General features: G+C 32.3%; 1 protein-coding gene across 1 annotated transcript; it reads right to left on the bottom strand.

Annotated features, from left to right (window-relative positions):
- Positions 1 to 2,466: 2,466 nt before the first annotated feature.
- On the bottom strand, positions 2,467 to 6,078 carry TPR1 (Tetratricopeptide repeat (TPR)-like superfamily protein). Its single transcript, XM_039033574.2, has 5 exons — positions 5,692 to 6,078; positions 4,761 to 4,940; positions 3,471 to 3,597; positions 3,195 to 3,308; positions 2,467 to 2,709 (listed from the first exon to the last, which is right to left on the bottom strand). Exons 1-5 carry the CDS (start codon positions 5,944 to 5,946, stop codon positions 2,594 to 2,596), a joined length of 792 nt encoding a protein of 263 aa, XP_038889502.1. The 5' UTR covers positions 5,947 to 6,078; the 3' UTR covers positions 2,467 to 2,593.
- Between the last annotated feature and the right edge of the window lie 8,173 nt (positions 6,079 to 14,251).

Raw genomic sequence — 14,251 nt, 5'->3', positions numbered from 1 at the left:
AATATATTTTTGGTCTTTATGTTTTCAATAGGTATATTTGGTTATTAAATTTTTAAAATAGATCTCTTTGAACTCTAAATTTTAAGTAGGTTTAAAAGGTCTATCCATTAGTTTGATGTCAGTTACGTTAAGAGAATAATATTTTTATTATTTTAATGCTAACATGGAAATAATAGAATGTAACCAATAATTAAATTAAGGGAATAATACATTTTTGGTCCCTAGGTTTTGGCTTTAGTTTCTATTTGGTCCCTAGGTTTTAAAATGTTTCACATTTGGTCTTTAAGTTTTGAGTTTTATTTCAATTTAGTCATTAAGTTTCAAAATGTTACAATTTTACCCTTGAGATTTGAATTTTGTTTCAATTTGATCCATGGATTTCAAGATTTTACATTTTTAACCTCAATTTTTCATTAAATACTTACTTTCAATCATCGACGTCAATTTCTATTAATTAATAAAAAATAATTAGAAATGAAATTTTAGATTTAATTTTGAAAGTGATAAAAAATGCAAAATGATAGCATTTCGAAACCTAAGGAGTAAATTAAAACCAAACTCAAAACTTAAAAACTAAATATGTAACATTTTGAAATTTATGGACTAAATAGAAAGTAAACCAAAAAATTAAGGATAAAAAATGTATTTTCCCTTAAATTAATAATTAAAGAGTAAAAACCTCTCTTTCTCTCACTTCTCTCTCTTCTATCTCATTTTCATTCTTGTCATCGCCCCTTCTTCAGCACCACATGACATTCAACACCATTTCCCTCAACATCCTCTTTCGACACTCTCCACGTTTACTATCACTTTTATTAGTCCGACAATCCGAACAACTCAGACTATCCAACCCAAAATATAAAAGTTGGGTTGAATTAGTTTCGTTTTTGAGTTGGATCAGATTGAATTTTTCCATTTTTATTGAGTTGGGTTATGGGTTGGCTAAAAATATTTTTTATTCACCCAATCCAACCCGAATTTTATATATATTAATATAATATTATGTATATGTATGTATTTTCTCTTTGTTTAAAATTTAATTATTTTATATTGATTAATTTATGAATTTTAAATATTTTTCTCAAGTTTGCAATAAATATCATAGATATTTGGTATTTAGCATTTGAATTTTGTCCCAACCCAACCCGAATTTTAAGGGTTGGAAACTTCAAACTTTACTTGGGTAATTTACTGATAAAAAAACACCTTAGACTCAACCCAACCTATGTACACTCCTAACTTTTATCCTCTTATTCGTCCATCTTCTTAATCGTCCATCTTCTTAACACACTTTATACTTTGCTCTCTCTCTCTCTCTGAAATATAGTCATTCTCTCTCTTTCCCGCTATTCTTCGTCTTCCATTACTCAAGTAAGAACAAAATAACAAAATATTTCACGGTAATTTTTTTTGTCAATTGTGTTGAAATACAACGTGAACATTAACATTCTTGTTCAAAAGCTTTTTTTTTTTTCATTTTGATTGGTTTTTGCCCTTTAATTGTTGTAATCTTGTGTAAAATCGGATACCAACTTTGTCTACAGATCTTCAAATGCCTAAAATTATACATACCAAAAATCATAGCTACCCTACATTTCATATGATTGTTTTTGTTTTGCAATAACAATTTTTAAATATCCTGTATGTTTTACAAAATTATCTTAAGATTATGTATTATATTAATAATAATCTTATTAATATTTAAGTATTTTACTCATTACTCTAATATAGTTCAAATCTACATCACATGCATTTTGAATTTGTATATCAATCTTAATGTATACTAACTTTATATGTTTTTGAAATAAATTAATTCACATATTAGTTTGAGGTTTTTATATAATATTTAATATTAATTCAATTTTAACTTTTTTTCTTCAAGAGATGATCACAAATATAATTGATGGTATTTTAGTATATACATCCATTCATTTTTAAATAAACGATAAATAAATAAAAATGTCACTAAACTCTAGAAACGATTCAAACGGACATCCAAAATAGGTCAGATTGCTCCCTCGTATGGAGGTTTTAAGATGCTGAATATTATCTTAAATTCCTAAGAACCAAGCAATGTAAACTTATCATCCCATAAAAATTTTAGATTACCACGAAACAAATTACCCGTAAACCAATGACAAGTTATATTAGATTAATCTGTTCAACAACCATCTCACACCAAAACCCATCAACAATTTATCTAACAAGCAAGTCATCTAGATAAAAATGTAAAGAAAAAGAAAGGAAAAGAAAAGAAACAAAGCTCTCTCAAAAGTTAAAACCAAACTCTTTTCAAGAAGAAGCTCTTGCTTTCAAAGTAGAACAGCAAATCTCAGTATATATAGTAGAAAAAGCCTGGCATGTAGAGTCCACAATCATAAGGTAACAAGTAACAACAATAAATAAAGTACCATCCAGGGGAAAACATAGCAATTTGCAATATGAAAAACCAACCATAGCCCAAAATTTAAACACTACCAACAGTTATGATCATTAAATCCAGGAATAAACAATGCTCAATACATACAGGGATCGTTTTTTCCGTATACTATTCTCTTACCGTCGTCGTAAATACAAATGGAGTAAAGCCAAACTATCGTTGGAATGATATTGAATAGGAACCAGTATTTGGGTCTTTGACAGCCTTGAAGTTGTCCACGCTCATACCAAAACGACCCAACAAAGAATTGCCCATGTCTTTCAACTTTCCTGATCAAATAGAAATATAGCATTGCAAATTCATGAATGGGGAACAAATTATCGAATTAGAAGACGAAGTAATTGATGATGTCCGATGTGTGTTCGCTCATATAGATTCAAATGTTGCTCAATGCACAAAATATATGTGTAGATTTGCATGCCACTCACAGGCAGAGTGAGGAAAGGGAAGCACGGTCGTAATTGACCAAAAATATATGCATAAAAGAATTAGGAGTTTGAAGTTTTTTCTTGAAAATTTTTTGGATGGTGAAGATTATGTAGGTAAAAAGTTAGAACGTAAGACTTTGCCCCTCCTAACAAAAACTTGTTAGGCTCTGGACCTGTTCTTTGTGCATTGCCACATCCATCAAGAAATAAAGGCATTACTTCATATGCACGTGACTAAATTTCCAATGGTAGGGAAAGCAAGTTTTAAAACAAAAATGAATGAAATATAATACTGAAATATAGTTTTAAAACAGTAAAAGGCCTACCAATCATCTCTTCTTTCATCTTTTCTCGTTTTTGTTCGGCTAGTGGTTCAAGGCGACGGATGGTCTTCCTAGCTTGGTCATTTGATGAATCCAATTCCAATATCTTTTTCATATCTGCAAGTAAATAAAATATACTTGACCCGATGTGTTGTTAAAAAAAATTATTAAAGGTTAGAACAACAGTTTCAGAACATACTCGAAAGTTCTAAAGATACAACTGCCATCAAGATTGACCATATTAAGAGTAATATAACTTATAAGCAAAGCAAAGTTTACCGTTAATGGCCTCCTCAAAGTGTTCAAGCTTCTCGTGAGCCTCTCCTCTTCTAGACAAAGCTTTGACATATGCAGGATTCAGTTCAATTGCCTTTGAGCATGCTTTGATCGTGTCATCATATTTTTCCTTTAAAAAATTACGTTCAAGAAAATTAGTACGTGATGCAATCATAAATTACAGTGCTGAATTAAAAAGATATGTGGAATTAAAACCCCCACAAGAAAGTCCTAGTTTCAATCCAGCTCAATCGAAAAGTCTTTTCATTAAAAAGTTGTCTCTTATTCTTGATTGAATAAGGGAAGCAATAAGACCAAAATAATGTTTAGCAGACAAATTAAGTTTAGAAGACAACCCTTTCTCTCTTTTTTGAGGTAACTTAAAATGAAACCAGAGAATGCTAGGTTTCCCCATATGGAATCTAATCATGGGTCAGATGCACATCTATTATTTTCCCAATTTGACTATTCCATTGACAACATCGATGCGAGGATTGATATAAAAGTTTAAAAGACACCAGCAACAGTATGTTGTCATTTGTAGTTCAGTAAGCTCAATCCATCAGCCATGACAATAAGTTTAATTATATTGCAAAGAAAATCCTACACATTCATGCACAAGCAGCGAAATTCAGATGCAAACACCAAGAAGTTGACACGCATAATGTTTAGTGACTGATATGTAAAGGATAAATTTCAGGCATGTGAACAGATCAAATTAATCCTAAAGGCCTTGACTTTTTGAAGGATCATAATTTTCATGTGACAAATCAGAGAGCTTAGGCCTCGTGTCTGAAAAGACGACCACCTGATAACAGAGATAAATCCTTGACATGGAGAGGTGATTTCGATATGGACTATCAGAAAACTTGTATTATAAGCTTCTGTTTCCAATTTAGAAGAAGGAGAGGAGAAGGTAATGGTTATGTTTTGTCATTTATGATAGCAACCCCATATCCCTCACATTAACCAAGGTCTTCGCAAAATTCTGCATATTTCTATATTTATGAACAGGATTTTAATTCATTGGTAGATCTTTCTAGGTTAGTGAATAGTTAAGCCACTCATAATAACAGCCTCAAGATGTACAGAAATGGGAGATGGGACTAACAAAAGCATCTGAGAAGAAATAACGCATGCTACCTTAAGATCACATAGATTACTACCAATTGACATATAACCCTCCAAAGTCATTAAAAATATGGCTATAAAATGCATCGAGAAGATGGAGAAAAATATCAGAACAAGAAAACACACAAGCCTCCTCCAGTTTAGGATATAGTAAAGACATACTAGTTTTAGAAAACACACGCCACGGTTTGCATGGCATATGGACCGTAACTCCACTGCAGAGGGCATGTCCGGAGCAATGTTTAAAGCACGATCGTATTCTAATATTGCCTCCTCATATTTTCCTTCTCCAAACAGTTTGTTGCCCGCCAACTTTGCATTATTTGCTTCAGCCAAGGCTTTCTGCCAGATATGTTAAAGACGAATTCAGATCCATAAGACACAAGAAAAATGTATGCCCACATAAAAACGAACATATCATGAAAATTACATAACTTCAACAGCTTAGATGACCATTTACCAGCTAACTTATTTCTGGATACTTTTACAGGGCCTTTTATAAATTTTCAAGTTCACAAGTGAAGCGGTGTTAAAGTATGGATAATTATCAAAAGAATCGCAAGTAGTTGACATCATTTATATGCAAGATCTTGTTTAAGGTACAAGAATAGAGGATTGTACTAGTAGGTCATCTAGCAACTTCTATTATCACAACCAACTAGGAAAATAAAGATCCTAAACAAATTACACACCGTCAACAGTTCCCTTAGCTCCATAAAATTATCCCCAACTTAAAATTCGCTACAATCAGAAATTCTTTCAAAAGGGGTTCCCTTATCGCACACGAAAACACAAAATCAGCTGCCCCTGATATCATGATCAAAGATATATGAAGACTATTCATTTCATCCATTCATCAATTCTCATTCAAACATTTCAATGTATAACCAACGTTGCGGAAAAGTAAATGATCCTAGCATCGAATAACCTTGAAATCAATTAAGGAGAAAAACAATACATGAACTACTTTAAAGTTAAAATTGATACCAAAACAATAAGAATTGAATCACTAATGTCAAAGCCGATAATAATAATCGCAGAAAGCAAGAGAAAACAATCGCATCGCAAAGAACAGCAATAAACAAAGCTCAACCTCTTTAATCTCATCTTCACTGAGCGTGGCAATTCGTTCCTCCTGTTCTGAATGTTGATCGAGATGCTCTTGATGCTCGTCGCTACTATCACCAAGCTCTCCATCGCTGGCAGTCTCGTAGCCATCGGAAGGGTCTTTGCTCGCATTAGATGTTGACGGACCGCTGCTTGAATCCGTCGTCTTTTTGGCCGATGCAGAGGCCTTCGGAGGAATGGGAACTTCGTCCTGGGGTTCCTCCATTTCAATCCGAACCATTTTCCTCCACGAATCAACACAATTTCTGAAGAGAATTTGAAATGATTTGGTTTTGAGACTTTGGGTTTTAGGGAGAGAAGAAGAAGAGAGTTATGTTTGTTTATAGAATTGGAAGAAGATGAAGAACTGAGGGACATTTTCCTTCCAGAAACCTCTTTATAGATTCTTTTGGGCTTTGGGCATATTGGGCTCAGTTAGGCCCAAAATAACATGAATTTTTTAACTTGTTATTCTGGGAATAATATCTTTTGGGTTAAGTTTTACGTCTAGTTTTTGTTTGTTGGTTACCGTTTTAAGTTTTGTTTTAATTTAGTTTCTAAGTTTCAACTTTACTTTTAAAATTTGAGTTGGTTTCAATATTTTATATTTTTAACCTCAATTTTTCATTAAACACTCATTAAGTTTCAAAAAATGAAATTGTTACTAAAATAAATAACAAATTTTAAAGTTTCATTTGGAAAAATGACAAAAAAAAAATCAAAATTATAAAAATAGCAAAACAAATTTATATAATAAAAAAAATACTAATTAGTGAATGATAAAACTACCCTACAACAACAAAATTAAGTACAAATGAAAATGCAGAGATACACGGCTCCAAAAACAACACGAATACCATAAATACACTCTACCTAGACATTCTATAACCACAACAAATACATAGTATCTAAACATTCCATAAGCAAAATTAAAAATCGCCCAATATGGTCATTTGTGCAAGGGAGGATGACGAGCAGTCGATTGGGGTCATTAGAAACTTATGAATGTATATAACAATAGACTTCCTCCAATATGAGAAAGAAATATGAGAAAGAGCAAAGTTGATTTTACCAGTAAAGTTGTTGTTGGTAAGTGAATATGTGAATAAATTGCAACTTCATGATGATGTGACCATTAGAAGTATAATTGCGTTTTAGACACCAAACCAGTTGTAGGGAATCTCATCATCTTCATTCCATGTGACCATTTTGCTCATTGGATCTTGAAAGCAACTTTAAACATTATCAATCCCATAACGTCATTATTGAAAATGATGTTCAAAGTAGAAACAAAAGCAGAAAACATGTGTACAAGCAAAAAAAGGTCGGCAATCTAACGAGGATGGTCGTTAAAAGCTAGCCAAGATGATGGAATTCAAGAAAGGGTTGCTGAACCAACGATCGAGGACATGAGATTTTGGGGTGGCTAAGTGAAAAATATGAGATTTAGGATTTTTTGTTATCTTATTTTAATAAATAATAATTATTATGATAATAAGAAGAAGAAGAATAATACTAATAAAAATAATTTTATCAATATTAATATTAATAATAAACTGGAAAATATATATACATACCCACATGTTTCAAACATTTAAAATTTAATTCTCATTTATATGTTTCTTTCTAGGTTTAACAAGCCATTTTTACATGGTTGTATATGAAAAATTGAAAAAATCGAAAATATATTTAAAAAAATCAAATTAAATTTGATAAAAATATGTATAAAATAAAAAAATTATTTAAATAAAATTGAATTTGTAACAAACATATAAACAAATCAAAAGTTTTTTTATAATAAAAAGATAAATTCAAATATAAATTGGAGAGAAAAACAGTAAGTTTTTGTTTATTCTGATTAAAAAAAAAATCGATGAGTAGTTAGATAAAATTTAATTTGATAGTAAAATATAAATTCAAATATAATTCAAAGAGAAAAATCAGGAAGGGAGTACTTTTATTTACAATTACACTATATTCATAATTCCATTAATTACACTGTATTTATAACTTCATCAATAACAAAAACCTATAAAAAAAACCTAACTCGTTGTAGAGGCATAGCAAAATCAACAATATTGCAAAAGTGAATACTTATTTGTTTGTCAAAAAGACAAATTAATGATTTAATAAAATAATAAGATGATAATGAATAAAAGGTCATGAAAAAATACAAAAAATGATCAAATTTAAATGAAATGTATAGTTTATTAGATGATAATATGTATAAAATATTCCATAAAATCATAATTAAAATAAAAAAAATTAATCCAAATTTAGAATAATAAAAATGAATAAAATAATATAAATGTGAACCTTGAGCCCTAATTTCCCTACTTGTGCATGTTGCCTACTGAGACTAGTGTGGTGAGTAGGTTGATGTGAGAATTAATGTGTAATTGTAGAGAAAATTGTGAAAAGTTAGAAGAAAAAATTGAATTTGAAAGTTTGACTCTTGGGTGAAGTTAGAAAAATTGGCTAAGTGTAACACAAGCGTTGGAAGCTAGAAAAATGGCTAAGTATTTGTCAATGCGTTGGTCTTGTGCTAAGCGTTGGAGTTGAGCCAAGGGCATTGGCCTTGCTCATTCGAGAGGTTATTTAGGTATTAAAGGAAGCCAAATGGTGGCTGAGAGAAAAACTATGCGTGGATAAGTACATGGCAACCAAGTCTTTAAAAGTTAGCATGCATGCGGCAACCTCAAGTGTGTGCGAGCGTGGGCACTGGGCGTTGGAGTTGTGCGTGTTGGACGATCGTGTAGCAATGAGCGGCGCTATGTGATGCGGTAGGCGATCGTGTAGTTGTGAGCGGTGCTGAGCGATGTAGTAGACGATCGTGTGGCAATGTGCGGCGCTAAACGATGCGAATTGTCGCGCTAAACGATAACTCTATGCGATGGAGGATAGCGTTAAGCGATGGGGCGTTGGTACTACACAATCGGCATCAGCATTAGACGATGACGTTGGGTGATGGCGCTACGCGATGGGCATAGGCGCTAGACGATAGGCGTCAGCGCTACACAATGAGCATCAATGAGATCTGCACGATGAGCAAGAGTTGTGCGATGGGGCTGTGTGTTGCGCGATGGGCGAGAGCGAAATCGTTGGGTGATCAACATCAGCGTGAGGTCACTGAACGATGAGCTACATGATGGGGCGGTGAGCTAAACGATGGAGCATGCGTTTATCAGTCTTAACCATCGATTAAAAGCACCAACTATCTTAAGCACCGGATTTAACTCCATGAAAGCTGAAGGTGTCATGCTATACTTTAATGAGAAGCGGTGGAAAGCAAACTTCAAACGATCAGTTTGAACATTTCCTCCGTGAAAATTTAGAGATCTTGGTATCGTTGGAAATATTTAATAGTCTACTTTCAGAGGTGACACTGTTGGAAGAAGTCTTCATCGGGATAAGGCCGAAAAAGGAGAAAGGGATCAGAGGTTCTATTCTCAGGTGAATCCAGGCCATCGTTAAAGAATTGAGTCTTTAGGACAGACCACAAAGATTCTGAAGTTGAAATTTTAAGGTAAGATTCATGAGATAATTATTAACAAGTTTGTAGAAGGAAATTTCTTGAGATGAGCTCTAAAATTCGAGTTATTAATTTCGTAATTTGGATATGGAATTTCATGAACAAGCAGGCAGCTACTTGAGTTGAGTAAGCTAGCAGCTCGAAGAAAACACTCGAACGGACCAAGGACTGAGCTTTTCCATGTGTTGGACCTGCTGTGTAGGTTGAGGAGAGATTTCAATGAAGTCTTGAACGCATAAGCAGCCTTGTGGACGACCATGTGCAGCTGTAAGAACACTTGGAGAGAAAAATGTTGGTTGCATAAGTGGTGTTGCGGTTGTGAAGAGCGATTGGAAGCTTTGCATGAGCCAAATCTCAAAGAAATTCCTAGTGGGAAGACATACAGCAAGGTGCATTGAGTGAAAATCTTCAAAAGGGAAGACTAAGCGCAAAGCTTACTTAGGGGTTAGTCTCAAAAGGGAGACCTATGCTAGTAGCCAATATATGCTTTTGTGTCCACATAATTGACACCAGTGATAGAAGCATATCGACCCTTGAAGAATAGTTATAAAAGTTGTGAGTGACTAAATAACCATGTTTTAAAGAAAGATTATTCCCATGCTAGCTAGTTTTACAAAGTAAATTCCAAGCAAACCATGAGTTATGTTTTGTACGCATGTCATGTATGAGAGTTTATTGAAAAACTAATTGTGTGTGTTACACCAAGCATGTGTTAATTTCTTTAAAGACATGTTTTCTATGTGTTATGTTTTACATGTTTTAAAGAGAAAATCATTGTATGACTAGTTTTACTTGAAACTCGATACCGAGGGACATTTAAGAAGGTATCCGAGCAACTCGATACTAAGGGATATTTGGTATGATGGTACTTAGTTATGGCCACGTGCACGTAGGTAGTTATAGTAAAAGATTGAGCAAAGGGGTTCTCTCTTAATTAAGCAGTTGACGTTGGGATTTAACCACAGCAGGGTTATTCTCAACTAAGGAACAATTTATGTTTTATGATGAAAACAACTTTATATGTTTTATGTTTGGAAAATGTTTATATCTCGGTACAAGGTTACTGTAGAGATTTATCATTTTAGTTTGATCTCTTTATTGAAACTTTTGCATGAGAATCGGTTTTCTTTCTTAAGTCACTCACTGGGCTAGCAAACTCACCCCTTTTTCAAATGTTTTTCTTTCCTCCAAGTAGCAGTCAAATCCTCAGGAGGTAACTATGCAATGCATCTACTCTGCCACTAAAGGACAAAAATTATTGTAACCCGTCTGGTAGATGGTTACTGTAAATATTGTACACATGTTATAGTTGTTCATATAGGGAATAAGGTTTTAGGTATAGGGACTTATGAAACTAGTAATGTAATCTCTGGAAATGTTTTGTGTATAAACTTAATGTTTTTAGTCATAGAGGTAGCCGTTGTGCTTGAGATTGCATGTTGGTATAGAGTTATTTCTGCTAGAGTTATTAGGTAGTAAGTGTCAGCAAAAGGATTGATAACAGTTGCATCACGTCCTTTCCTAGGCTCAGAGAGTAGTCTAGGTGGGGGTGTGACAATAAAATCTAAAGATGTATTATAAATAAAATCCAAATGGTGATAAACAAATTAAATATTGATTAATTCTGAATATTTTCGAAAAGTAGTTAAATCAAAACAAATAACTAATTTGAATCATGAGAAAAATGAGGAAGAAATTTGTTTATTTTAAATCAATTCGTGAAGTAGTTATCAAAATCTAATTTTTATATTAAACATAAATTTAAATTTCAAAAGAGGAAAAAATGAGAAAGATATTGGTTTATTTTAAATCAAATCTTAATTGTAAAGTTATAGCAAAAACAATAGTTTGTTAAATAAACCACAAGAAAACCTAAATCGATGTAACAAAAATTATGGGCAATGTATGGAGCAACAATCCAATTGATTGTACCATCAACGCAGGACCATTTTTTTAGAAAGTGATATTTATTTTCCCAAAACGTTAAAATAATATAAAAAATAGCACATACAACTAATTTATTAAAAATGTGAGAAATATACAACTAATTCATTGATAATGTATATATACAATTATGAAAAACAATATAGAGATTTGAATAAGATATATGGATAAAAAAGTTTTAATAATATATAGATATTTCAAATATAAATTTGGTAGAAAAATCTGGATATTTTATTAAGGTTAGATAAATTTAAAAAGTGGTTAAATATAATCTAAGATAATAATAAATACATAGGTTATGTTACTACATGAGCAAAATTATTTGTAGTTTCATCAACAACAACATCTACGAACAAGGCAAGGGCAAATCGGGGATTTAGTAATTTGTGGCCATGTGCATATCATGTGAGTTACCATAATTCTTATTCCTTGGCGATTTTGCCATTTTTCATAATGAAACCTCGAATTCGGCTATACACTCCAATTCCCCTTGTTACTAACGAACCTTTGTTTTTTGTTTTTAATTTTTAAAAACCAAGTTTATTTCCTCCTTATTTCTTACCATGATTTGTATCTTTTGAATTCTCAGCCAAATTTCAAAAACAATAACGAGTTTTTAAAAACTAATTTTCTTAGTTTTCCAATTTTGACTTTGGATTTTAAATCAATGGTAAAAAGTAAATATCAAATGAAGAAATTTGAATGTGAAAGTAGTGTCATAGGTTTTAATTTTCAAAAACAAAAACTCAAAAACAAAATCATTACCAAATAGAACTACAAAATGTGTTTTTATAAACCAAATCATTGTCAAACATAGACTAACAAAGTAGTTTTCTTTTTTAAGTTTTGATTGAGAATTCAAATGTTTATAAAAAATATATAAAATATAATTTATAAGGAAACAACTACAAATTTGAAAAATATAAAACTAAAAACAAAATCACTATAGTGTTGGGGCTGATGCCCTAAACTCTCGTGTTCTATAGTATGTAAACAGTTTGTACGAACGTTTGTGATGTATAATAATATATGATATTTACTTCACTTCTTGATTTTGCACATTTGGATGTTTTATTTTCTTCACCACAACCCAATAAACTTAAAATCACTGGTTGCCTTTATATAACTTAAGCATGTATATGGTGACATACAAGTGGATCATGTCTTAAGTGATAACCAAAATGGTCGGTAGTGTATGGATATAGGAAGGAAACCTTATCCTAGTAATGCTACGGATGTGGCCCGCTTTGTGGCATAGTTACAAGTGTTGTGACTTATCACAGATGGTCCGTTCCTGATCATTTGTGTAGGGGACATGCGAGCGGGGGCGTTCTATACAAATAGTTTGTATAAGACCAGACCACGAAGTGTTAACGTCTCGTCATATAACCCCGTTCATGACAAATACTTCACTTCACTAAGATGATCATAGGTAACATGACCTCAATCCTGAGTGAGTTGGGAACTCCTACCATTGAGGGCGGTTCTTTAATTTGCTTGAGTGCGAGTGGCCAGAACGCCGACTCAAACCTACCACTTTGGGGATTCGTCTGATTTAGGAGATGGGAACTCAGCTACACAAGATGGAATTCACTCCAAATCAGAGCCTATACGATAGTGTTGAACGATCGCTTACACCCCCACTCGCACTACTTACTAAACGATCGCTTATCTTTTATTAAACGATCGTTTAGCACCCGAGCTTTACTAAACGATCGTATAGACGATCGCTTAGCTTTTCCTACACGATAAACGAGTCTTTCTCCCACTTGCTTGATCATGGTATACGATCTCTTTTCCTCCTCCTCTCCACCAAATCCGAACAAAACCCACCCTTTGGATTTTCGCTCCAAGAATACCAAGGGCTCCGAGTGGTGGTGTCGTCTCTGTTTCTTTGTGTTCGTGCGAAGCCGCTTGTGGTAGACATTTGGAGAGTTGCTGAATGATTACTTGCTGTTCTAGCGAGAGCGAGATTTCAAGTGAATAAAAGTCTTCAACTAGTATGTTCTCCCAGTCTCTTATTTATTTATCCTTTAAGCATGCTAGTAATTTAGTGTTGTGAATGCATATCTGTACATTTGAATGTATGTGTGGAATTGATGTCACAATGAATTGGAAATATCCGCCTCTGCTCATAGGTACTCTCGTATAAGAGTTCCTTCATATAGACGGTAGCTTTAACTACTTTCAAATTTCTAACAATGTAATGTCTACTTTCAAACATATTTGATCCATGATTAGTTTATTAATCCATATAGATAACAATTCGATTAAATCTTGGGCAATATCAATACATATCATTGAATTTTGGGGTTGCGTCAATTTAAACTCTAAACTACTAGTTGTATCAATTTAGACCTTTAACTTTCATAAGCATATCAATTTAAATTATTCATTATGTTTTATTTGAATAGACATCGTGTGAAACTCGTAATTATATCGATTAAACCTCTAAACTCACATAAGGGAATAAGTGTGGACTCTCAATTAAGATTTATTTGAAAATTGTCCATTCAAATTATAATCGTCAATTTTCTTATATCGACATTTGTAGAGGTCTATACATATGAGAATTTATGCATGGACGATTTTGAAATATAATCCTATTAAAAGGTTATAAATCGACCCAGTTATGATAATTTTTAAGTTTAATTGAAAACATTATATATTTTGTGTGATATTTTCACACTAAATGTAGATTGATACATTTGTGAAAGTTAGAGATCTAAATTGATATATTTATGAAAGTTAAAAGTTTAAATTAATACGATTATTAATTTGAAGTTGAAATTAATTAAACCTCCACAGTTTATAGTTTAAATTGATATAATTATTAGTGGAAGGATTTTCAAAAATAGAAAAATTAAAATAAACTATTTACACAAAATAGAAAAATAAGATAAATTATTTACACATAACAGTTAAATTTTAATATTTTATTTATAGAAGCGGACAGAAGTCGATAAGTATCTATCAATGTTTAAATTCTCCAAATTATTTTAAGATTTTAATTGATATATGACTTAATTTTTACGATAGAAATTAAATATTTAAAGCGTGTTACTACTTC

Source organism: Benincasa hispida, chromosome 6, assembly GCF_027475165.1.
Source record: "Benincasa hispida cultivar pf3 chromosome 6, pf3_genome.v1.1, whole genome shotgun sequence".
In the NCBI taxonomy this organism is placed as follows: domain Eukaryota; kingdom Viridiplantae; phylum Streptophyta; class Magnoliopsida; order Cucurbitales; family Cucurbitaceae; genus Benincasa; species Benincasa hispida.
Note: the sequence above shows the minus strand (reverse complement) of the source record. Positions and strands in the feature narration are given on the sequence as shown.

Bases quoted from the DNA above. Each gene is read 5' to 3' on its own strand.
- TPR1 (XM_039033574.2), bottom strand. From the start codon at position 5,946: ATGGTTCGGATTGAAATGGAGGAACCCCAGGACGAAGTTCCCATTCCT. The intron at 4,941-5,691 runs GTTGAGCTTTGT...CATATCTGGCAG, and splicing joins GTGAAGATGAGATTAAAGAG to AAAGCCTTGGCTGAAGCAAA. The intron at 3,309-3,470 runs GTAAACTTTGCT...ATTTACTTGCAG, and splicing joins CTTTGAGGAGGCCATTAACG to ATATGAAAAAGATATTGGAA.